We start from the raw sequence: 23,399 nt of genomic DNA, 5'->3' as shown, positions 1-23,399 counted from the left end.
TACTTTGGCTACCTCATGCGAAGAGGTGACTCATTGGAAAAGAGTCTGATGCTGGGAAGGATTAGGGGCAGGAGGAGAAGGGGACAACAGAGGATGAGATGGCTGGATGGCATCACGGATTTGATGGATGTGAGTCTGAGTGAACTCCGGGAGTAGGTGATTGACAGGGAGGCCTGGCGTGCTGCGATTCTTGGGATTGCAAAGAGTCAGACACGACTGAGCGACTGAACTGAAGATCATGGCATCTAGCCCCAAAACTTCATGGCAAACAGAAGGGGAAAAGGTGGAAGTAGTGACAGATTTCCTCTTCTTAGGCTTTAAAATCACTAGGGATGGTGACTGCAGCCATGAAATTAGAAGATGATTGCTTTTTGGAAGGAAAGCTATGACAAATCTAGACAGTGTGTTAAAAAGTGGAGACAGCACTTTTTTAACAAAGGTCCGTATAGTCAAGGTTATGGTCTTTCTAGTAGCCATGTACAGATGTGAGAGCTGGACAATAAAGAAGCCAGAGCACCGAAGAATTGATCCTTTTGAACCGCAGGGATGGAAAGGACTCTTAAGAGTCCCTTTGAAAGCAAGGAGATCAAACCAGTCAATCTTAAAGGAAATCATCCCTGAATACTCTTTGGAAGTGATGGTGAAGCTGAAGCTCCAATACTTTGGCCACCTGATGCAAACAGCTGACTCATTGGAAAAGACCCTGATGCTGGGAAAGATTTCAGGCAGACGGAGAAGGGGGCAACAGAGGATAAGATGGTTGGATGGCATCACTTATTCAATGGACATGAACTTGGGCAAACTCCGGGAGATGGTGAGGGGCAAGGAAGCCTGGTGTGCTCAGTCCATGAGGCCAAGAGTAGGACACAACCTGGCAACTGAACAACAACAAACTCATACAATAGCCAGTGTGTCTGACAAAAGTCAGACAGAATCTTAGAAACTAGTGGTTCCTCCTCTGTCTCACATATAACATCATTCTGTCCATGTGGATGATAAGCAGAGTGGCATGACTAGATTCTCTCCTAGATAAGACTCTACTCTTTTTAGAGGCTCTCCAAACTCTTTTTCAACTAGGCCTTGACTTTTGGACTTCTGTGTCCATCTTTGCATTAAGAAATCTGCTAAGTCAGTTTATAGCCAGAACCCACATCTCCTCGGTATCGTCCCATCCTTAATATCTTTTTGGTTTCCTCACCTTTTACCACCTCTCAGGTGATGTCCAATTACATTAGCCTGCCTTCATCAAGAATCCCATTAGGCTGGTTTAGCCAGAATCTTCCTTTAGCCCTGATGTTTTCTCTAAGTAATTTTCCATCCACCGATAACTACACCCTGCTACTGAGCTCTGATTTCCCACGTCTCCTTGATGTATTTGGAGTTAAGCCCAATCTCTCTCCCACACTTCAAAACCCCACTGCAGTGGTCCCAACGTTGGTCTCTCACAATGGTCCCCCTGAATAAAGTCTGCCTTACTGTACTTTAACAACTGTCGTGAGTAACTTCTTTTTTAACAAGTGCTGGGTTCAACTGTAAGTACAGTATGTTGGGCACTAACGTGTCCAACCTGTTTTTATGCCTTTTCACCTTTAGCAGTCCTAGAGAATAAAGATAAACCGGCTCACAGAAGTACCGTGAACCAGTTAGAAAGTGGATTAAGTATTCAGTAGTGGCTTTTTACCAGAAGAAACACAGAGGGGAAGGACTGAAAATAATTCTGAAGAGGGATAATTAAGCTAAAAAGTGTTCCCAAGTACTTAGAAAGCAATGCAATCTGGAATGTCTCTGAAGGAAAGTTAGGAAGTAATCTGCCTTTTAATTCAATCTTAAAAAATTAAGATTTTTCACTGTTCTTCATTAACACTACAGGTTTTTACAATACAATGTTATTTACTTATTCAAACAAAAATTGAATACTTACTTAAGAAACACTGCTATGGAAAATTCAAAGATGGGGAAAAAAATTTTCTTGCTGTCAAGAAGTAAAACTACATGTTGGGGCTTCCCTGGTAGTCCAGTGGTTAGGAATCTGCCTGCCAATGCAGGGGACATGGGTTTGGTCCCCTGGTTCGGAACTAAGCTCCCACAAGCTCTGGGGCAACTCATAAGCCTGTGTGCCTCCACTACTGAACCCGCGCTTCAGAGCCTGAGCGCTGCAACTACTGAAGTCTCCATGCCCCAGAGCCCACGCCCGACAGGAGGAGCCACCTCAATGGGAAGCCCACGTATTGCAACTAGGGATGAAGCCCAGCACAGCCAAAAACAAAAAAGCAAAACAAGAAACAATGCATGCCAACTATATCTCAATAAAAGTGGGAAAAAAAGAAAATATAAACAACATCAATACAAAATACCACAGGTAAATATAGTAAGAAAGATTAAAAAATTTGGAAGAAGTTCAGAGAAACAGAGATCTAGCTTATTCTGAAAACAAGTAAACAATATTCAGATCTGTATAACGGATACTCTATTTCTTTTCTGAATTGGCCTTTAAAATCCTCTCATCACAAACTGAAGTATCTATGTGTGAAATATTATGTCTCAGATTTGCCTTAAAATGTCCCTAAAAACAAATAAATAATATAAGTGGGGAAGATGAAACAAGAATGGCACCATGTCGGGTATTGAATCTTGGTGAAGGGTTCAGGAGAGCTTGACATACTAATGTGTATTTGAAAATTTCCGTAACAAAAAGTTAAAAACAAGTTCAGTTTGAAAAGAAGCCAAAACAATTAATGATCACTCTGAAGCAGAAATATCTATATATTAGAATAACAGAAAAACAACGGAAATACAAACACCATTAAAAGTCTTATGTTTAAAACTATTATTCCAAAATGAAATGTGAAATCAAGCTATAGTTGCATTATTCCCAAACACAAATTCTATTTAAAATACTTTTAATTTACACAGGCTTTTAGACTATTAACTTACTATTCTCCTAATATATGTTAAAACTTAAATGATATGCATTTATGTAACAGTTCATTATTTTAAGATTAAGTTCATGGTTTTCAGTTAACGTATTTTCACAAACCTGATAAAGGAAATCAAAATGTCATTAACATAAAAGGGCAAATTTTTAAAAAAAGCATAAAATTATAGAGTTCTGAATTATATATGTAAAATACTCTCATATTCTTGAACATACCAGTAAAGGACCCCTTGATTTCATTTTATTCCTAATTTTGTGCTTGAATACATCTAGAAGCTGCTCTAGCTAAGCAACCAACCTGTTAACATTTATATTCAAAAGTTACCAGTGTATTTTCTAACAGCTGTACTTACTTGCTGTTTCAATACCAGGTTCTTCACTCCTTCCATCACAAACTGTGATCCGGTATTCATGACTCGTGATAAGAGACTAGGTGCAAAAGAAGAGCCACTGCACTAAGTACAAATTATCTCTCTGATTAATTACAGATAAAATACTTGTCTGATTACACAACACATGCTGATGAAGCTCACTGTGCCTACCACCTTTGCTTTCCTTGAGCAGAAGTGACCTGAGAATGTCTAACTTCCATGGATATCACTGCCACAAATTTATTTAACAATAAAACAGTAATAAAACATTCTGACTAGTCAATAAGATATAAAATTAGAGTGCGGTCCTCAAAATGAACATTTTAACTGCTAAGCCTTAGCTACATATCAATATTTAGGCAAATTATTAGCTAAAGAGAATTCTTTGAATTTCCTGACTCTAATGCTAAAACAATGTATTAAAGATAGTAATCTGGAATATTAAAGAAAAGTATATACATGTATAACTGAATCACTTTTCTGTACAGCAAAAATTAACACATTGTAAATCAACTATATTCAATTTAACAAAGATAGTAATTAAGATGACTTGCTTTAGGAGTTCAAAACACACTGACATATGGAGAACATGCATGTCTGGGAGTTTCTGAACAGGTCAGGAATTACAATATTCCCTATATTATAGCTGCTAGATCTAGTCCTGCACTGTATACTCTGTGGCCCCATACACAAAAGCTATCATATAAAAATGTGAAAGCACAAAATGCTCACTGAATTTTACCTCAACTCTAAGAATGTCCAGTGTCTGTATTTTACCAACAAAAATAACACAAATGACTTACCATATTGGTTTTATATTTGTGGTTCAAAAAGTCTTTTATGTGGAATCAAAGGGTATTTTGTGGGACAGAATGGAAATCTTGCATTTTGATATTAGAAGGCAAGAAAAGGCCTTCAAATCATCCAAGATTTTCTTATAACACATTTTATTAAAATCCTCAACTACAAAGTCCGTAAGAAATCTAATAGGCTTTTAAGATTCAGTAAGGTTTTAGGACAGAAAACTGGAAAGCCTATTTTATTAAATACATGGAAGTAGTTTTCCAAATATATTTTCATTTTCCCTATCCTGTCCTCTTCCCCTCTGAAATGAAGAGATGGGCAGGATGGAAATCAATTCTTTAACAGAAACAAGAAAACGTAATCTCTGTTGGACTGACTAGTTCTGAGGTGATTCCCAGGTACCAGGCAACTCTGAGGGAGTAAGAGTGGTACCTCGCACAGCACTGTCTGAAGGTGAGGCCAGCTGGATTCATTTTGCCAAGCGCTTACATGTTCCTGCCTTAGGCCAAGTGCTTTTGTTTTCTGGAAATTGTTTCATTAAAATCAGCAGCTCAGAGTGGGGCTAGGGTAAACCTGTTTTCCTCCAGTTTCATGCTTCAGTTCTAAGCTCCAAAAAATAAGCCAGGAATTTGAAGCTAGTATGGTACTGAAAAGAGCAGTCAAAATCACTTTGTTCAGTTCCTTTGAAAATTACACATACTGTACAGGATTTTTCGGGAGTCAGAAATCACACCCAACCCTGAGTGCTTCATCTCTATCATTTAGCAGTATGCCTAGTTCCATCTAGAAGCTAGGTCTTGAATGTCTGTATTATCAACACTGATAGAAATTCATGTATCTTCTGAAAATGAAAAACATAATATCTTAACAAGGAAGCATATGAAGCCCTACCATGTAAAATACATTAACTTACATTTTAGAATTAGAATTTAACCTACCTAAGAAACCCAAAAAGCATGCTGACATTTGCTCTGTATCACGACGAAAACTTTCTGCACGCGGAAATGTCACACAGTTTTCAAGGCATAAAACTCCAGTTATAGCTGGAGTACTAGACTTCTTCAATCAGAATTATTAAAAATACTTACCCCATTGGCTTAGCGGTGGTGTTGCCATAGCTGGTGGGAGCTGAAGCCATCTTGGCAAAAGCCCTATGAAATAAGAAAGTTATATTTAAAAGTTAATTGCTGAGCTAACATTTATTATCACAGCATTAAAACATTTACTAACTAGGCATTAAAAAATTTACTAATCATAAGATTTACTATGAAGTTTCTGAAAGGAAATAATTTTTCAACTAATACAATGTTTCAGTACAATTAGCACAATTATACAAACATTGATTACATAACCTGTAACCATGTAAAATAATGTTCAAGTACAGAGCAACTGTTAGCAAAACACTGAAATTCTTTAAAAACCACTAATTCATTATTAGTTCCTCAAACTTAAGGATCATTAACAGGAAATAAAGACTTTCTGTTTTAGAAGAACAATCATGTACTGATTAATCCCTTTACTGTTCTCCACATTCCATGCTCCCACATTCCCAGACACATGCCTTGACTCATGCTGTCCCGTCCTTCGGGGACACAGATCCACTGTATTCTCCAATAAAAACTGTACATTTCCTTTTAAGATTCAGCTCAAAATCACTTTCTTTATTATTGCTATTCTAATTCTGCTACTCAGTGATTTTTCTTTTTAGTTACATACACACTTTTATATTGAACTGCATACAGTCATTTATTTTCAGATCTTTCTAAACATACAGAATGTTTTTATAGCTATAGAATTTTTGAAGGCTGGGCAAAAATATGGCACTTAGCTGCATTTTAAAAAATATTTTCCTTCTAGGAATATGTTCACTATAGAAAACAGAATGCTCCTAGAAGACCTCTACCACTTAGAAGTAAACACTGTTAAGATTTTGGCATATATTCTTCTAATCTTTTGACGTATGTATATACAACACATATGATTTAAAAACAAAATCAGTATCATATTGTACACACTATTCTTAAATGTTTTAACAGCATGCCATAAATATTTTTATGCAAATCAGTATTCTTTTATAATTCCTAATCATTCCCAATGTTTTAGTCAATGGAAAAAAAATTATCTATCTAAATATAGGAACATCTTATGAAAGTAAAAAAAAAAGAATGGAAATCACTAAGATTTGAAGATGAAACACTAAAAATATACTATTTCAATCTGGAAAACATTTACTGATACCATTAGAGAAATTTCAAATACAAAAGTCACAATTTTGTTCAGAAAGGAAGATGTGAATCAATGGTTTTCAGCAGTAGACTGGAATTTCTGCCTTTAACAAAAATTTACTTTTCACTAGAAACAACAATATCTAAATATAAAATGTTATCTCTAAGCAATAAAGGGTTAAATAAAGAATATTACATTTATATGGCTGAAATTCAAGCAAATACTAAATACAACCATTGGAGACTGTAGCTGATCCTTAAGCCACATGGGCTTGGAACTGTGCAGGTCCACTTACATTTCTGTCAATAAATACATATTGCAGTACTGCATGATTTGTGGTTGGTTGAATACTCAAATGAGGAACCAGGGATACTGAGGGCCAGCCCATGGTTAAGTAATACTTTGAGTTTTAACTGTATGGAGGGTTGGCATCCCTAACCTCCAGGTTGTTCTAGGGTCTGCTGTATTTAAGACAATGAAAAACTGGCATGATGAACTAGAACACAAACTGCATCTGTAACAATGACTTCCTGATTTAAAAATATGTAATATGCATAAAAGGATAAACACTAAAGGTTACTTATAGACTTTGAATGGGGAGATTACAGGTAAATTTTTACTTTCTTTATACCCTTCTGAGTTTTCTAACATATTCTCCAATAAACTGGTATAACCCTTATAATGAGAAAGAAAAATGTTACAAATCAGAAATTGTATATTTTATAACCATGTAAGATGCCCAAGATTGTCTTCACTCTTTTAACATCAAATGTTTGATTAGGGAGTTCCACATAAGTCATAACGTAAAACACAACGACACACATGACACACCAAATGTGATAACTGTATCTGTTATAAAAATTGGAAAAGATGGTTTCCAGTTCCTTCTGTTAAACTAAGGTTTTGTCTACCTCTTTTCTTATAAGAATGCAATGAAATAAAAGCAAAACTTGAAAAAACAAACAAAAGTATAGATAATAAAAACCACTTGTAAACTCACAATTCAGAGATATCTGCTGTTAACAACTTGGTACGTGTCTCATACTATGCATATTTTTTGATACAGTTGAGGGTAAAAAAGCATATTTAATCCCCTACTCTTAAAAAAATTATTATTTTAAGAAATAATTTTAAGGTATTACTAAAGAAAATTTGGAAAATAAAGAACCCAAAAGGTAAAAAACAAAAAAATTCTACTACTTGGATTTACCCACTATTAGCATTTAAGTGAATGTCATTTTAGTTATGCTTTATATGTATATATGTGTATATCTACACACACACACACACACACACACGCAGGCAGATAAATGGAAAGGTAAGAGAGGATTATACCATAAAAACCAAGTTTGGTTCAAGGGCTGCCTACCCAGAGGCTTTCCCTGATCTCAACAAATTTTAGCTAATACCCCCAACAAATTAAGATCTTATCACTTAGTTTTATTTTCTTTATATCAGTTAATATAGTGAATATGGTTTAACACAACCCTGCTCATTCATTTGCTTGTTGACATATTGTTCAACACAAATGTAAATTCAATGAAAGCCGAGGCCTTCCCTAGCATGTTCACTATTATATTCTTAATGTTTAGAAGAGTCCCTAGTCACTGCAACAAAGGAAGTTATTTATCAAACAAATCAATGAATAGTAAACTATATTTTCACTTCATAACATACATGGCCATTTCCCAATGGTCACTGAACAAGTCTTCCACAACATGATTTTTTTGCGGTTGTTGGAAAATTATGAAGCCTTAAAAGCATTGCGTATTAAACTGTGGCAGAGTTAGATACAATTTAATAATATTTCAATTACAAAATAAAAGTTATTTTAGGTGAGACCATGAAATTTCCTAACACGTGATTTTAATACATTGCACCAAATTTTCTAAAACTCAGAGGAACTGATATTTACAGTAAATGGAGTATTTATGAAAAATCTGGCACCAGCTATATTATATATATGTGTATATAGAACCCAAGATTATATGATCTAGGAAACAAATGTTGTACATCTCAATAGCAGTACTAGGATGCAGAGTTTAAGACTGGGATTTATACCATGAGATTTGGAAAAAGAGCAGACACCTTGTCTTCAAAACCTGAAGTTTTTCTCAAGACCAAAATCAACACTATAACTGCTAGACAGGAAAAAGGGAAGCTCTGCTTGCTTTAATTGTTCATCTGCGTCAGAAAGTCCACTATCTCTGAGATAGGAACCACTGCAAGAAGGGAGTGAATAGGCTCTCCCAAAGGAAGACTGTCACTTAATTATGCCTCCTGCCCTGGAACCAGGAGCAAACTTTGTTTTCCAACCTAATCAGTACCAAGACGTTTCAGTAATGGTTCATCATAAACCCAGCATTCTCCATCGTCATGAAACAACCTTGTCTCCCATTGAATTTCCTTTTCCTTCCTTTCTTGGACTTCTGCTCTTTGTCTTTCTTCAAGTCTATACCTGGCTTCAGCTGCTACATCAATGTCTCTGATTTTTAAGTTGAAAGTGACACCTTTCCAAAGGCAGTGGGATTCGTATTCATTCTGATCTTCCAGCTTCCTCACTTTCTTCTTCATTATAGGCAACTTCTTGGTATCTATAAAAACTGTATTTCTCCCTGTTGAGTATTTTGCATACATTACACCATTCCATTCCCCTTCAACTGAGCAGAAAGACTTCTTGTCATTTGGAGAAAAAATCTCAGGGAATTTCTGTGCTGCTTGGCCCCATAGAAAGGTTTAGTGTGGAAGATGATATTTGCACTATAGCCAGTTTGGGAACAATTAATATTGCTTTCTCCACCTAGTTCCACCCAGGGCACTGTGAGGATAGATCTGCCGTAACCACTGGGGAATATGAGAATGTAATGTTCACCATGCTCTAGACATAAGACACAGCCCTGCCCTACGTTGTGCACCCCCAAATGACATCCCAAGGAATTTTGATTTGGTCCAGATATGAGCACAGAATTGTATCTTCTTAATAAAACATTCAGCATAAAAGGCTGAAATGGGCGGATGATGAGAAACCTGCTCAGCCATTAATGTTACACTATTTTTGGAAATCCAGGGAACTGGTCCTTCTGAAACTAGCTCTGCATTCTCTTCAGTATCATTTGGTAATGTGCACTGACGCTCAAAGATTTCTCCCAAAATGGGGTTGTATGGCTTTTTGATAACCAATTCTTTCCTTCCTGCGTGAAAACTTGAGAGATACCATTTCACAACCTGAACCATTTGGTCTCTGGCATTCTCTGGTCACTAATACTCACAAACAGGACCGGATGTGTAAAAACTCTGCATATGTTTCTAAAAGAGATCTTTTTTCAAGAATAAATGTTGGAAGAACTACCTTTGTAAGATCCAAGTGCAATGATGCATGATAATGCTCTTGTGCTCTTCCACTGACCCTGCCTCCCCTTCATCATTTCTATCATCACGTGAATCAAAAAGGTCAGCATCACTTGTTCCACTGGACATGGAAGAATTAAGTGATTCTGTGGTATCTGGGCCTTTAGACTATTTCCCGAGCAGCTGTGTGTCAAGACTGGATCAACAGATCCAGAGGAATCTATTAAGTGTTTTGGGGATGAGCCACTCTGATGGAACTCATCTGTATCATAGAATTCATCTTCATTGCTAGAGTAAGAGAACTCTGGGACTTTGTTTGGAGACAAGTTGACTTGGCTTGGATAAGTCAGACTACTAGTAGGTGCTGAGTGGCCACTGCCTATACTATTTGGTATTTGAGTCTGATAATGTCCCAAGGTTGTTAATACAGGTCCAACTGGTAGAGAAGATGGACGCTGCTCTGACTTACAGAACCTCTGAGTAGGTTCTGGAGGTAAGACAGTCTGGGAAGGCACTGTGTTGACCACAGGTTCCAAGGGACATCCACAGGATTAATAGTACTTATAATTTTATCTGCATAATTCTCTGCAATATACTGGTCTTTAGCAATCTGCAGCAATACAATGCAGTGTTTAATTGATGCTATCATGCTATTTGTTGTCTCTTTGAGGGTTTCAATTTTCTTTCTCTGTTCATCATCTTTGTTTGTAGTTTTGAAGTTTGTCATCAAAAAGCTTCAACTCTTCTATCAAGATCTGTAGGTAAGCATCAGGCTCTGTAAGTTTCTTATTTAAGTCTTGGACACTAGGAACAAATCCTGAATCCAAACCCCCAGGCGGTGACAGGATGGAGGCAGGGAGAGAATCACACTCATGCCCAAGGCCTGGGCAAGCAGCAGAGTCCCTGGGAACTCAGGGATGGGAGCCAGACCCTCTCCCAGACCCTCTAGGAGTGGGTCTAATAATTCCACAAGTGGCTAGCCAGAAAGCCATTCACCAAGGCCCCAGCCCTCTGTGTCTCCAGGGGAGGGAGCCGAGGGCCGTTTCCGAGCACCCCTCTTAGGCCCCCTCTGCTGAATCAACCCACAACATGATTTGTAATGACCCAGTTGCATTTCTTGTAGAAATGATACAATTTATATTTCTAATAGTGGAGTATATACTCATCAATTTTCCTGGATCCTTGGCACATTTTCTAAATCTTCCTATTATATTAATCTGCATTTCTGATTACTAGTGAAATTAAAACATCTTAAAAATGTTTTAGAGCCATTTGACCTAAAACATTTCAGTCTTTGACTTTTTCATCTCACACCAGTGAAGAAAAGATAGGAAAAAAAATGTCTAGGAAAGAAAGGCAGCAATATTTTATATAAAGTTGTGGAAAAAGTAGGGGAGATAAAGAAATATTTATGCCATTGAATAACAACAAAAAATACTAAGGCACTGTTAAATTTTCTTGGTAACATTTCCAGTTTTCTTGGAACTTGACTTCCACTGTACTTTCTTAAATGATAGGAACTTAAGAATAACAAAACTTACTTCCACTGTTTGATATATTGTAAGGGGTTAAGGTTGCATCCTGCGTCAGTTAAAGCTTTTTTGTACTGCTCCAAATCAGCCTGAAATAAGAATATGACAAAAATCTTTACTTTCATGAAAGAGACCATTTTGTTTGTTGTCATCTGATTAGTCAGAAAGTTAAGACTAAAGGCAAGAGCACCTAAGTAAGTGGAGTGGTACCTTAAGGGAGCACCCAAATGAGTACCCAAGACAAAAATCACATACAGTGAAAATTACCTTTAACAGGCTCCCAAATCACCTAAGCAGTATGGTGTTTTGTCATCCCTCAGCAAGCCCAACAGAGTCAGTGTTTCCTCCACTGTGGACATAGATTGTTTGTCCTTGGAATAAGCATTAAATGAATATCTGGATTGATCAAGAATATTTCAAAACTAGAAACATGAAGGGAGTGATGCTGACTTAGGGAATCACTGCAGATTTAGGTGGTCCCATCTCATATTCACTGTAAATTTCCAAAGTTATTAACTGAGCAGCAGGTGACCTACACTTTTTAATAGTTAAATAGTTCTCTTTCTTAGTCTTTTATTTCCTAACAAGTAAAGTCCAGTTGAATTTATGTCACGGGAGCTATCACAACAACTCCATTATAAAACTTTTCTAAGAAAAAGAAACTTTTAAGCTCACCATCAATCAGAGCTGCTTCATATTCTGGGAGCTATTAATCTGACAGTGAGCTTCCCTGGTGGCTCAGATGGTCAAGAATCTGCATGCAATGCAGGAGACCCGGGTTCAATCCCTGGGTTGGGAAGTGTCCCTGGAGATGGGAATGGCTACCCACTCCAGTATTCCTGCCTGGAGAATTCCATGGACAGAGGAGCCTGGTGGCTTACAGTCCATGAGGTTGCAATCAGACACAAGTGAGCAACCAACACTTTCAATTTGACATTAATAGTCAAAATCTGCCCCAAGCCTCTTAATGATTACTTATAAAAAGACATAATTCTTACCAAAAATAAATAAAATCATATATTCCTGGGCTTCCCTGATAGCCCAGTTGGTAAAGAATCTGCCTGAAATGCAGGAGACTCTGGTTTGATTCCTGGGTCAGGAAGATCTGCTGGAAAAGGGATAGGCTACCCACTCCAGCATTCTTGGGCTTCCCTTGTGGCTCAGCTGGTAAAGAATCCACCTGCAATGTGGGAGACCTGGGTTCAATTCTTGGTTGGGAAGATCCTCTGGAGAAGGGAATGGCTACCTACTCCTGTATTCTGGCCTGGAGAATTTCATGGACTATATAGGCCATGGGGTTGCAAAGAGCTGGACACAATTGAGCAATTTTCACTTTCATATATTCCTAAGAAAATACTATAAATAGGTTTTTAGAATCCCTTAAGCTATAGGTATACCCCCATTAATGACAGAGATCTTTCTAGAAAGAAACCTATATTGTAGTCACCCCTCATCAGCAGTTTTGCCTTCCAGGTTCCAGCTCCTGTGGTCAACTAAGGTCTGAAAATACTAAATGGAAATTCCCAGAAACAAACAATTCATGAGTCTTAAATTGTGCCCCATTTGGAAAAGCACGATGATGATATCTCACGCTGTCCTGCTCAGTCCTGCCCCAATCAGTGACATCCTCTGCTCCTGACATCTAACCATCAAAATCATCATGGCTTGATGACACAGGATCACCTGAAGCAGATGATTCTCCTTCATGTCAGAAGGCCCATAGTAGTCTAATGCTGTATCTCAGTGCCTACATCATTCACCTCATTTCATCTGATCACACAGGCATTTTATCAGCTGACATCATCAACATGAGAAGGATGAGTATAATAACTGTATTTTGAGAGAGTCCACATTCATATAACTTTTTATTATGGTATATTGTTATAATTACTCTATTTTATTAGCCATTTTTGTTAAACTGTGTCTAATTTATAAATTAAACTTTTATCATCAGTATGTATGTATAGGAAAAAACAGTATATATGGTTGAGGGGGCATTTGGTACTATTCATGGTTTTAGGCATCCAATGGGGGTCTTGGATTATATCTCCCTTGGATAAGGGGGGACACTACTGAACTTTCTAACTAAAAGTCAAGAGACATATTCCTAGGACAAAGCAGAACTGACCTAAAGCAAATACTGGTTTACTTTTCTGTTTTAACATGTCAAACAAAAAGAAGCCTCACAATCTAGCAGACATCAGAAAAATCATTGCTATCAGCAAAGGAAAGCAGTTTGCAACAGCTGTTATTCTAGGTGTCTTTCCCAAGGTCCTTATGCTAGCTGCTCATCTAGTAAAACTATACAAGTTAATATCAGGAAGAGTTAGCAGGTCTCCAGCGCAGCAACAATACAAAAATCACTGCTTCCTTCAGAGTAAGTCAATTACCGCTGCACACTTAGAAAATTTTTTTTCCCTCAAAAGCAGCTGATGGCTCATGAAAGAAAAGGAAAACAATAAAATATCCCACAATCTACTCTTCCACTGAGGGGAAAAAAAAATCTAGAAAGGAAAACTGATCATTTTCCAATCATTCTTAGAAATGTATTCTAATATAACAGTAGCTTTTTTTTTTTACTTTAGTATAAAATTTCAATGCTATTTTTATATGAATCATATGACAGATGTTGAATCTGAAGTTTAATCTTATGAAATTACAGTATTTATATAACTTTTGGAACTTTAGTTATTTTCCTCCAAGTGACTTCTTTGTATTTTATAAAGGACATTAGTTTTAAACAACTGCAAAATACTACCAAACTTTTCGGTTAAAGCTTAATTTCTTGTAAGTATTAGTGGCTACAGCTTAAAGAAATGGAACTTCTAGGATCATCACATCATGAGAAATGGTAAGCTCAATCTTCGAAAAAAAGTAGAACAAACTTGGTTAACTTAGTTTAGAATAGTTATTTCCAGAAATAAGAATTTTGGCCACCTGAATTCTGTTCATGTTCAAACAACTTAAAAGGGGTGAGATATTTCATGAGTAAATCGTTCTCTTGGTGACAAATACTGCTATAAAATTCAGCAGTAAATAGAACTAGCCTTAAGAAACTGTTTTTCTCTTAAAGGAAGGAATGAAATGATCATTTGGCCATAGTGGTTTTTACTTCTATTTTTGAAACAAGTGAGTATCCCCCTTTCCTCCCAATAACTGAATACAGAGGACATACCTCAGAAGGTGCTTGCTGTGCACTTATGTAATAGATAAGAAACAGCCTCATTTTATCTTCTGGAGTTCCTGCTACAAAGGGGAAACAGATGAGGGAAAAAAAAGACTTTCATAATTCTAGTTGTTATGTATTATAGTCAAGACTATAAACTCAAGGCATACATAAATGTGACAAAATAAGCTTCTTGATTCAAATGATTTAACGTTATAGGCACTAAATCACAACCATGTAAAATACAGATATGGAAAAAGATGAAATACTACAGGATTACAGGACTACCATCTGCAGTCTATCTTCCAAACTGTCTATAATGTTGAGATTAATTTTTCAGATATAAACTCAAGAAGAAAAAATGGTATAGGTAGGATAATCATATAATTCTAAAACAATACCCTTTTGAAATGAAAAGGGGGATGCTAAATAATACTTATGTAAGGACAACTTGGTATAAAAATGGGACTATCCTAGGAAACCAGTTGCCTGCTCCCCCCACCAGGCACTAGTTTATGAAACCTTGCTGGCTAAAATCATCTAACTGAGCCCAAGGTCATACTTCTGAGATAGGAGCCACTAAATAAACATACATCTCTCCTCCTTTTGAAAGGTCTATGAAGATTTGGAAAAACCATGTCTATAGTATAATATACCACTGTATTATGCAGATTATATTTGCCTGCAATTTTAGGACAAAATAAAAGATTTCAGAGAAATTTCTTGCTTTCAGTGAGTATTCTGAGCTACTTCTATTATCCAAAGCCAGAGACTGTCCAGAGAATCTTTATTCTCCCCTCAGTTACTAGGTGTGCTCTGGTGCAAAGTGATAAGACAGTTCTCATGGGTAACTCAGTTTCACTATTCAACAAAAACCAATATGCATGCTCACTTCAAAGTGTATCACAACATGTAAGAACTCAGAATTGTCATACTTCACTACAGAATAAAAACAAGAATAATTTTTTCAAAACATACTGACTGATGACTCATTGATTTTTTTTATCTTCAAATTATCGTTACTCCCGAAATATGACGAAGACTTGGTAACAGAGATGAAAGACAGGCTCTCCTAAGTTCTTATGTTTACAAATAGATATTGTATTTTAAACATTCTGAAGTAGGTTACAGGATGAAGGGTCTTGTTTAAATCCTAGGAGAAAGCTGGTATTTTTGTTTTAACAGGTAATTAGCCTGTCTGGGTTCAGGCCAAAGTTCCTACCAGCCTCTGTGAGTTGTGGTTCTGTCATGGACTCTATTTTCAAAATGTCTGCAGTGCTACTCGGCTCTGTTCCACTGCCCAGGAGCCAGTATAGGAATTTGGAGGTCATCTTGTCGTTCACCTTTCAATCCTTGGAATTGCTGTGTAGGATCAGATTTAGGCATGAACAACTCAGAGGTGAGCCCAGGAATTCATTAACAACTTTATGGGGTTGCTTTGCTGAGCTCCTTCCTTCCTTCTGTAACCGCCCTGGTCCTTTCTAGTTTCCGTGGCTTTCCCTTTTTGGCGCTCCAGCCAGAAAACTTTGGCTTTGGTTCAGTTCAGTTGCTTAGTCGTGTCTAACTCTTTGCGACTCCATGAACTGCAGCACGCCAGGCTTCCCTGTCCATCAGCAACTCCCGGAGTTTATCCAAACCCATGTCCATCCAGTCGGTGATGCCATCCAGCCATCTCATCCTCTGCTGTCCCCTTCTTCTCCTGCCCTCAATCTTTTCCAGCATCAGGGTCTTTTCAAATGAGTCAGCTCTTCGCATCAGGTGGCCAAAGTACTGGAGTTTCAGCTTCAACATCATTCCTTCCAATGAACACCCAGGACTGATCTCCTTTAGGATGGACTGGTTGGATCTCCTTGCAGTCCGAGGGACTCTCAAGAGTCTTCTCCAACACCACAGTTGAAAAGCATCATTCTTTGGCACTCAGCTTTGTTCATAGTCCAACTCTCACATCCATACATGACCACTGGAAAAACCATAGCCTTGACTAAACGGACCTTTGCTGGCAAAGTAATGTCTCTGCTTTTTAATATGCTGTCTAGGTTGGTCATAACCTTCCTTCCAAGGAGTAAGCATCTTTTAATTTCATGGCTGCAGTCACCAACTACAGTGATTTTGGAGCCCCTCAAAATAAAGTCTGACACTATTTCCCATGAAGTGATGAGACCAGATGCCATGATCTTCATTTTCTGCATGTTGAGCTTTAAGCCAACTTTTTCACTCTCCTCTTTCACTTTCATCAAGAGGCTTTTTAGTTCTTCTTCACTTTCTGCCATAAGGGTGGTGTCATCCGCATATCTGAGGTTATCGGTATTTCCCCCTTTTCTAAGGGTGGGTGCTTATTCTGCTTCGAGAAGGAACAGTTCCCACTTTTCGACAAGGAGAAACATATTTATAATTCCAACAGGGTCAATGTCCTCAAGCCTCTGCTAAAGTTTTTAAGTCATAGGATGCTAAGAATTGGAGGGCATGCAATGCTTATAATGACATTAGTCACAGAGGAGCTAAATGGAAATTGGAAAAATGTATCCTTTACAACTGTGAGTACTCCAGAGTCTGGAGCTAGCAGCTAAAGGCTGGATCCTCTGGTCACATTCAAGTTTCTACTGCAACTGCTATTTTAGAGGCAGAGTTTCCTCACTGAATAATTTGATACTTCAGAGAACAGTTTTAAGTATAATTCAGAGAGCTTTTTCCTCCCTGGAAAATTTGAGAGTCAGGTGTTGAACTGCTTTCCCACCATTCCCAAATGTTAAGGACATCCTCCAAATAGAGTAACTTCAAAATAACAGAACAGAATAACATATCAAAATCAGAAAATTAGTGTTGGTCCGTTAGTACCATCTAATCCTTAGATGTCACTCCAAGTTTCACCTACTGTCTCTATAATATCCTTTATGGGAAAAAGAATCACGTGTTGCTGGGAAGAGCTGTCACCTCTTATATACAGTTGTCTTCTGTATGAAACAGTTCCTCAAGTCTTTCTTGACGCCATGGCCTTGATAAGGATTATAGGTTACTTTTTCCTTCCTTTTGGTAGAATACTCCACAATTAATTTTTGACTGAATTTCCTCATGATTAGATTCAGGCTGTACATCTTTGACAGGAATACAACAAAAGTGATACTGTATTTTTATACTGAATCTTTCGGGTGGTACACTATTTCAGTATGCCTCATTACTGCTGATGTTCAATGTGATTACCTGATAAGGCATCTATCAGGCTTCTCCCCCGTCAAGTTATTTTTCTTCTTCTGTAAGTAATAAGTATTTTGTAGGGAGGTACTTTGAAACTGTGTAAATAATCTGGAAAATTTCTATTTATTCATTAATTATATCTGCATGGACTCATGGCTTCCTATTTCACTCAGTATGTTATAATCTGTTATCATCATTATTTATTTTGGTACTGTCATGATCTGGCCATTGGGGGCCTCTTCAAGCTGACTTTTGGGTTCTTTTTGATACATTCCATCATGTTTTGAGTACTTTCCTTGCTTTCTGATACAACACAATGTTTCAGGCTTATTTTGTACTTCCTCTTCCTAGAATCAACCATTTATTTCGCCAATGAGTCCTAGTGGAAAGTGGAATAGAGAAGCTAAAAGTTTTACTACTGGAGAATTGTTGCTCCTCATTCTGCTCAAGTGGCAGAACTAGGGAATGCATGTATTTGAGTACACACACACAGAAAATCTATAGTTACTTCCTATTTGACAAGTATTTAGTGAAAATACCAAGTCCACATCGGCACCTCCAATTCCAATATTACAGGTTTCATTCTAGTTTTCTTCCTTTTAATATTTGTAACTTTCATCTCTGACAATGGGAAACCTCACTCCCATTATATTATCTGATATATTTACTTATTTAACCAGTACCCTGTATGTAACAAATATCCTAACTCTGCTACTGTCTGCTTGCCTGCATAGATGTCATCTCACTCCAATCTGGTTCTGATTCCCTACAATGGACACACACATATGCCTGGCTATATTTCTTACCCCATCTGAGCCAATGCCTGGTTTGTCTTATGCAGGGTCACCCTCCTTAATCTGATAGGACCCTCAGACTCCAGGACTAAACTGCTCCCACATATGGACATCATGCTCACCTCACTTGGGACTCTAATACCTCAAGTTAGATTACCAACCATCCCTCTACCTGATTTGTGGATGCCTTCTCATTCTGCTTGGGTTCTGACATCTTGTTCTGGACTAAAGCAGTACTTGGAGAAGGAAAGAACAACCCACTCTAATATTCTTGCCTAGGAAATCCTAAGGACAGAGGAACCCGGAGGGCTACAGTCCATGGTGTCACAAGACTTGAACATGACTTAGTGACTAAAAGAACAAAGGTGATAGAGACTGCCACTGTGTATGAATGTCTACCTTGCTCTGCTCTACTTAATGTCTTTAAAAATGAATTGGTTTGAGAAAGTAAGGGAAATGAAAAAGGTTCTGATTGTTTTTTTAATCAGCATATTTTTTGCTTAAACTTTACTCAAAACTGATTGTAAATAACAGGAAATAGTTCTGAAGTGATGGACTTAGGTATATGTTACATATTTTTTCACTGTAAAGTACACATACCTTCAAAATATTATGTTCTCCCCACAAATCTAGCTTTTTATAAGTGTGAGCAATACTAGAGATTCTCAGAAATTTTTATGAATAGAACCTTTTAATTACAAACATTTCAAAAAATTGTTTATCTTTCAATTTGATATAAAATCTAAAAGTCATAACCAAAATAGTAACTCAAAAACCATTATCAGCTGAAGAACTTGTATGTAAAATAGAAGCTTAATAGCTTATATTATTTTTATTCATTTTTGAAAAGAGCTGAGATCTGAATTGAAAACTCTTCTGAAATTATCAAATCTCTAAAGTTTAGAGGCTAAAACTGTACACAGACTTTATGATCATTGTAATTGAACACAGTAATTAGATTATATATTATAAGTACAAATAGTTATATCTTGTTTAAAGAAAATCTAACGAACATATATTTAGATAAATATAAAGGGATTGTCAACAGAGTTTAAAAGTGAACTGCCAAAGTATTTAAAACAGAATTCAGTTTTAGATACTGAAACATCTTTTTAGGAAGCTCTATAGGGTTAAACCAAATTAGAATGTGTGTCATGCTTGGTTTGAATGTTTTACCTTCAGATCTTGCTGGAGCCAGCAGAAACGGAGCTTCAAATATATCACTTTAAACAAATGAATATAAAAAGTGCTTATATACTATTATATTAATAAAGCATACCTTCAAAGGAGAGTTCAATAAAATAAAATGCAAATAATTTTTCTAATTTAGGAACTGCTATGCTACAAACTTTTCAACAGGAAATAGCTCAATTAGCTCATTAATAGCAAAGATTGTGAGAAAAACAATAATTCTATTCAAATTTTACTCAAATTGAAATATTGGTTCATCAGATGAAAAACATACTAACCTCAAATTTATGATACATACCATCAGGGTCTGATATTATATCTAGAAGAGATTTATCCAGAGTAGTTTTGCTCATTATTTTTTCTTCATATTCAAAATACACATCCAGTTTTCTTGCCTGTTTCAAAATAAGTATCAGATTAGAGAACATTAATAAAAACATACTAAAAACCTCTCTGCTTACTAGTGCCTATTTTCTATGATCAATTTTAGAAACAAATGTTAATTTCCTAGTAGAATTTACTTTTACTTTGTTTTACTTTTAACCATACACTTAGTGTAAAAAATGAGACTGACTATTTCATTTATATTTGACTTATAAATTTATAGTAACTCTGCATGTCGTATGGTAACAAAGACAAAACTCACACAAATCTCAATTATTGTGTTAATAAGTAACTACCATACAAATAACACTATTTCATGCAAATTAATGTCAAGTGGTCAAGTTATGTTTACTCTTTAGTGAGTAAATCCACATAATTTTATAACTAGACAGAAAGTTATCCTAACTATTTTCAATGGCTTAAACTGTTCATTAATTTTCCCACTAAATACTTTGAAGTTTAAAGCAAAAGTAGTCAAACTTTGCTTTTCTGTACTGCAGCTTTTCTAATTTAAAATCTGTTGATTAAAATTATCCAAATGAAATTAACATGTTAGGATAATCCAAGGTAAATAAAAATCATGAAGCATCTATTAGACTATGCTTCAGATAAGATGCGAGACAAGAACATGCTTTACTACTGAAGATGTTACCAATCTAAGTAGAAATCATTCATGAAATAAATGAGAACACAGAGATATCAATAAAGAATCAAAATATAAATACAGAATATAAATAAACATTAAATTAAGACGATAGAATGAAATAAATATTAACCAATTATACAGAAGGAAGTGATGAATTCTGAGTTGTTCTGAAAGTGATTTGGGGACACGGATAGACAGAATTCATTTCACTTAAAGCGATCGTGTGTATGTGTGTGTGAGTATGCCTGTGTGTGCATGTTAGTCACTCAGTTGTGTCTGACCAGGCTCCTCTGTCCGTGTGTGTGTGTGTGTTGTGTGTGTGTGTGTTGTGTGTGTGTGTGTGTTTGTGTGTTAGTTGCTCAGTCATGTCCAACTCTTTGTGACCCCATGGACTATAGCTCTCCAGGCTCCTCTGTCCACAGGATTCTGCAGGCACGAATACTGGAGTGGGTAGCCATCCCCTTCTCTGGGGATCGAAACCAGGTCTCTCGACTACAGGTGGATTCTTTACTGTCTGAGCCACCAGCAGAGCCCTGGTTAAAGGGATATCAAGGCATGATCAGAGTGGATAGGTCTGAATGGCAGATTCAGCAGTGTACATGAGGCAACAGGTGATCAACCCCTCAATCCCACTCCGCCACTGTGGCATACAAGGCCAGAGCTTTAAACAGATGAAATACTCAGCGTGAAAATCAAAACATGAAAAGGTAAATATACTGAGACCTGTCCTCACTCCTGTCCTTTTCTACCCCATTTCCACCTGCTTCTTTGGCTATTTATTTCTCCTATAGTTTTTCAGCTTCTCTATGCAAATACAAGCAAATAGTATCTATATCCTAATATCCCTCTGCTTTCTGACACAAAAGGCAATATACTATACTCTGCTGTCCCTTGTTTTCACTCAGCAATATATTCTACACCAGTACACGGGGAATTTCCTTGAGTGAAGTTGAGATAAGAGTTAATAAACTTTGTAATAGAGTTTTTGTTTTTGACAAATGGCTCTCCACATTTTGTTTTTAAGATTCCCTGATATAGGAACTATTTTAATTACTGTATAAAGCTACTTTGAATAAACAAAATAGATACACGCTAAAGTACTAGGAATGGAAAAATGCAGCATCAAAAATGAACAAAAGAAACAGGAAGGAGATCCTAGGAAAGTGACCACGGTGGTGACTGTGGGAATGGAAACAGAGACGTATACTTAATAATTAACATGAGAATGTACGTAGGAAGGAAAATAGTGAAAAAATCCAAAGATAATTCCTGGGAAATGAAATGATGGTAGTAGGAACTGTGTGTGCTTAGTCACTCAGTTGCGTCCGACTCTTTGTGACCCCATGGACTGCAGTCCGCCAGGCTCCTCTGTCCATGAGGGTTCTCCAGGCAAAAATACTGGTGTGAGTTGCCATGCCCTCCTCCAGGGGATTTTCCCAAGCCAGGGATCGAACCCAGGTCTCCTGCAATGCAGGCGGATTATCTACCAACTGAGGCCACCAGGGAAGCCCTATGTTAACATAAATATTAGACTGGGAAAGGCTAATTATCTGTAGAATAAAGCCAAGAATGGAAGGGGGAAGGAGATAAAATAAGGTGTTAGGCTGACTTTCAGGGTCTCACAATCTGCTCCAGCCAACTTTCCTGTTTTACCACTATTCACCAGGTTCAGTTCCCTCTTGTCATATCAATTAACTCATTGACTTTTCATTAAAAGTAGTGAATGCTTTTAATCCTCAAGCTTGGGCTTGAATTATTCTCTTAGCTTTTTTAGAATGCATTTCTCCTCCATCACCTGCCCAGTGAATTCTACTAATTTTTCAAGGTCCTGCATCTTTGCAGCTTCTCTAGAACTATTCAACCTCTGTTTCTTCCCTTTCCTGCTCCTTCCCAATCTCCTTCTTCACTGGGAGAATTAATTAAGCCCTTAAGTGTGTACTGACAGCACTTCACACACTTCTCTGTAACAGCAATGATTACACCACTTTACTCTCTTTGGTTTACATACCTTTCTAGAACTATAAACTTCCTAGAATGTTTCTAATTGTTTAACCCTAGGAGTCTAACAAAGCACCTGTCTTGTAGCAAAATATATGTCAAATTTCTAAGCTCAGAGCAAGACATATACAGATCAAGTAATCATCTTTAAAAGTTATGAAAGTAGATAAATGAACTTCCAGAAGTGAAAAATGCAGAGAATCAAGCATTCGTGATTCAATAGATAAAATCAAGCATGTTAAATGCCATAATGGACTCTAGCGTGTGTACCCGCATAAATGAAGAAACATGGCCACTCAGACTCGTTTTGCTCGTCTTGACGTATTAACTTATCCCCATTTAAACTTCTAATGAACAATGGAAGCAGAATTAAAAAACAAGTTAATCTGATGGCTAATGGGTAGACATTCTTTTGAAGGTGATAATGTTCTAAAATTGCTTTGTGATTATGGTTGTGTAACTCTCTGAAAATAGTAAAAACCACTAAATTGTATGCTTTAAAAAGGTGAATTGTATGGTATGTGAACTATATTTCCATAAAGGAGTTAAATAAAAATCATGTAGCATTTCAATATACTGACTGGGAAGGAGCCTCATAGGGGAGGGAAAGGAATGAAGTAAAGATCTAACCTGCGTAAGAGAACTAGTATCTGTTCAGTATCTAGTATGTGCAAGGCACTTTACTTACAGCTATGGCTTTCAAATGTTTCTAAACAGAGAACCTCAGGACCCTCTTTCTCAAACCAAATCTTCTGCAGAACCCTAAACATAAAATAGATACAAGTGACCAATTAAATGTCTCTATTGAGTCT

The 23,399-nt window shown here is 36.9% G+C and overlaps 1 protein-coding gene and 1 pseudogene across 1 annotated transcript in view; both read right to left on the bottom strand.

Annotated features, from left to right (window-relative positions):
- The window catches only part of SCFD1 (sec1 family domain containing 1), a 109,354-nt gene that overhangs the window by 25,772 nt on the left and 60,183 nt on the right, over window positions 1-23,399 (bottom strand). The window contains exons 15-19 of the mRNA XM_005695203.2: window positions 19,858-19,954; window positions 14,392-14,462; window positions 11,226-11,305; window positions 5,199-5,261; window positions 3,289-3,364 (exon numbers count right to left, since the gene is read on the bottom strand). Of these exons, the coding sequence (XP_005695260.1) occupies window positions 3,289-3,364; window positions 5,199-5,261; window positions 11,226-11,305; window positions 14,392-14,462; window positions 19,858-19,954 (387 nt within the window). The remainder of the gene's footprint in view (window positions 1-3,288; window positions 3,365-5,198; window positions 5,262-11,225; window positions 11,306-14,391; window positions 14,463-19,857; window positions 19,955-23,399) is intronic.
- On the bottom strand, window positions 8,314-10,577 carry LOC108638519 (annotated as a pseudogene).

The sequence above is a fragment of the Capra hircus genome, chromosome 21 (genome assembly GCF_001704415.2).
Source record: "Capra hircus breed San Clemente chromosome 21, ASM170441v1, whole genome shotgun sequence".
NCBI lineage: Eukaryota > Metazoa > Chordata > Mammalia > Artiodactyla > Bovidae > Capra > Capra hircus.
The sequence above is the reverse complement of the archived record's forward strand: the minus strand, read 5'-3'. Positions and strand labels throughout refer to the sequence as shown.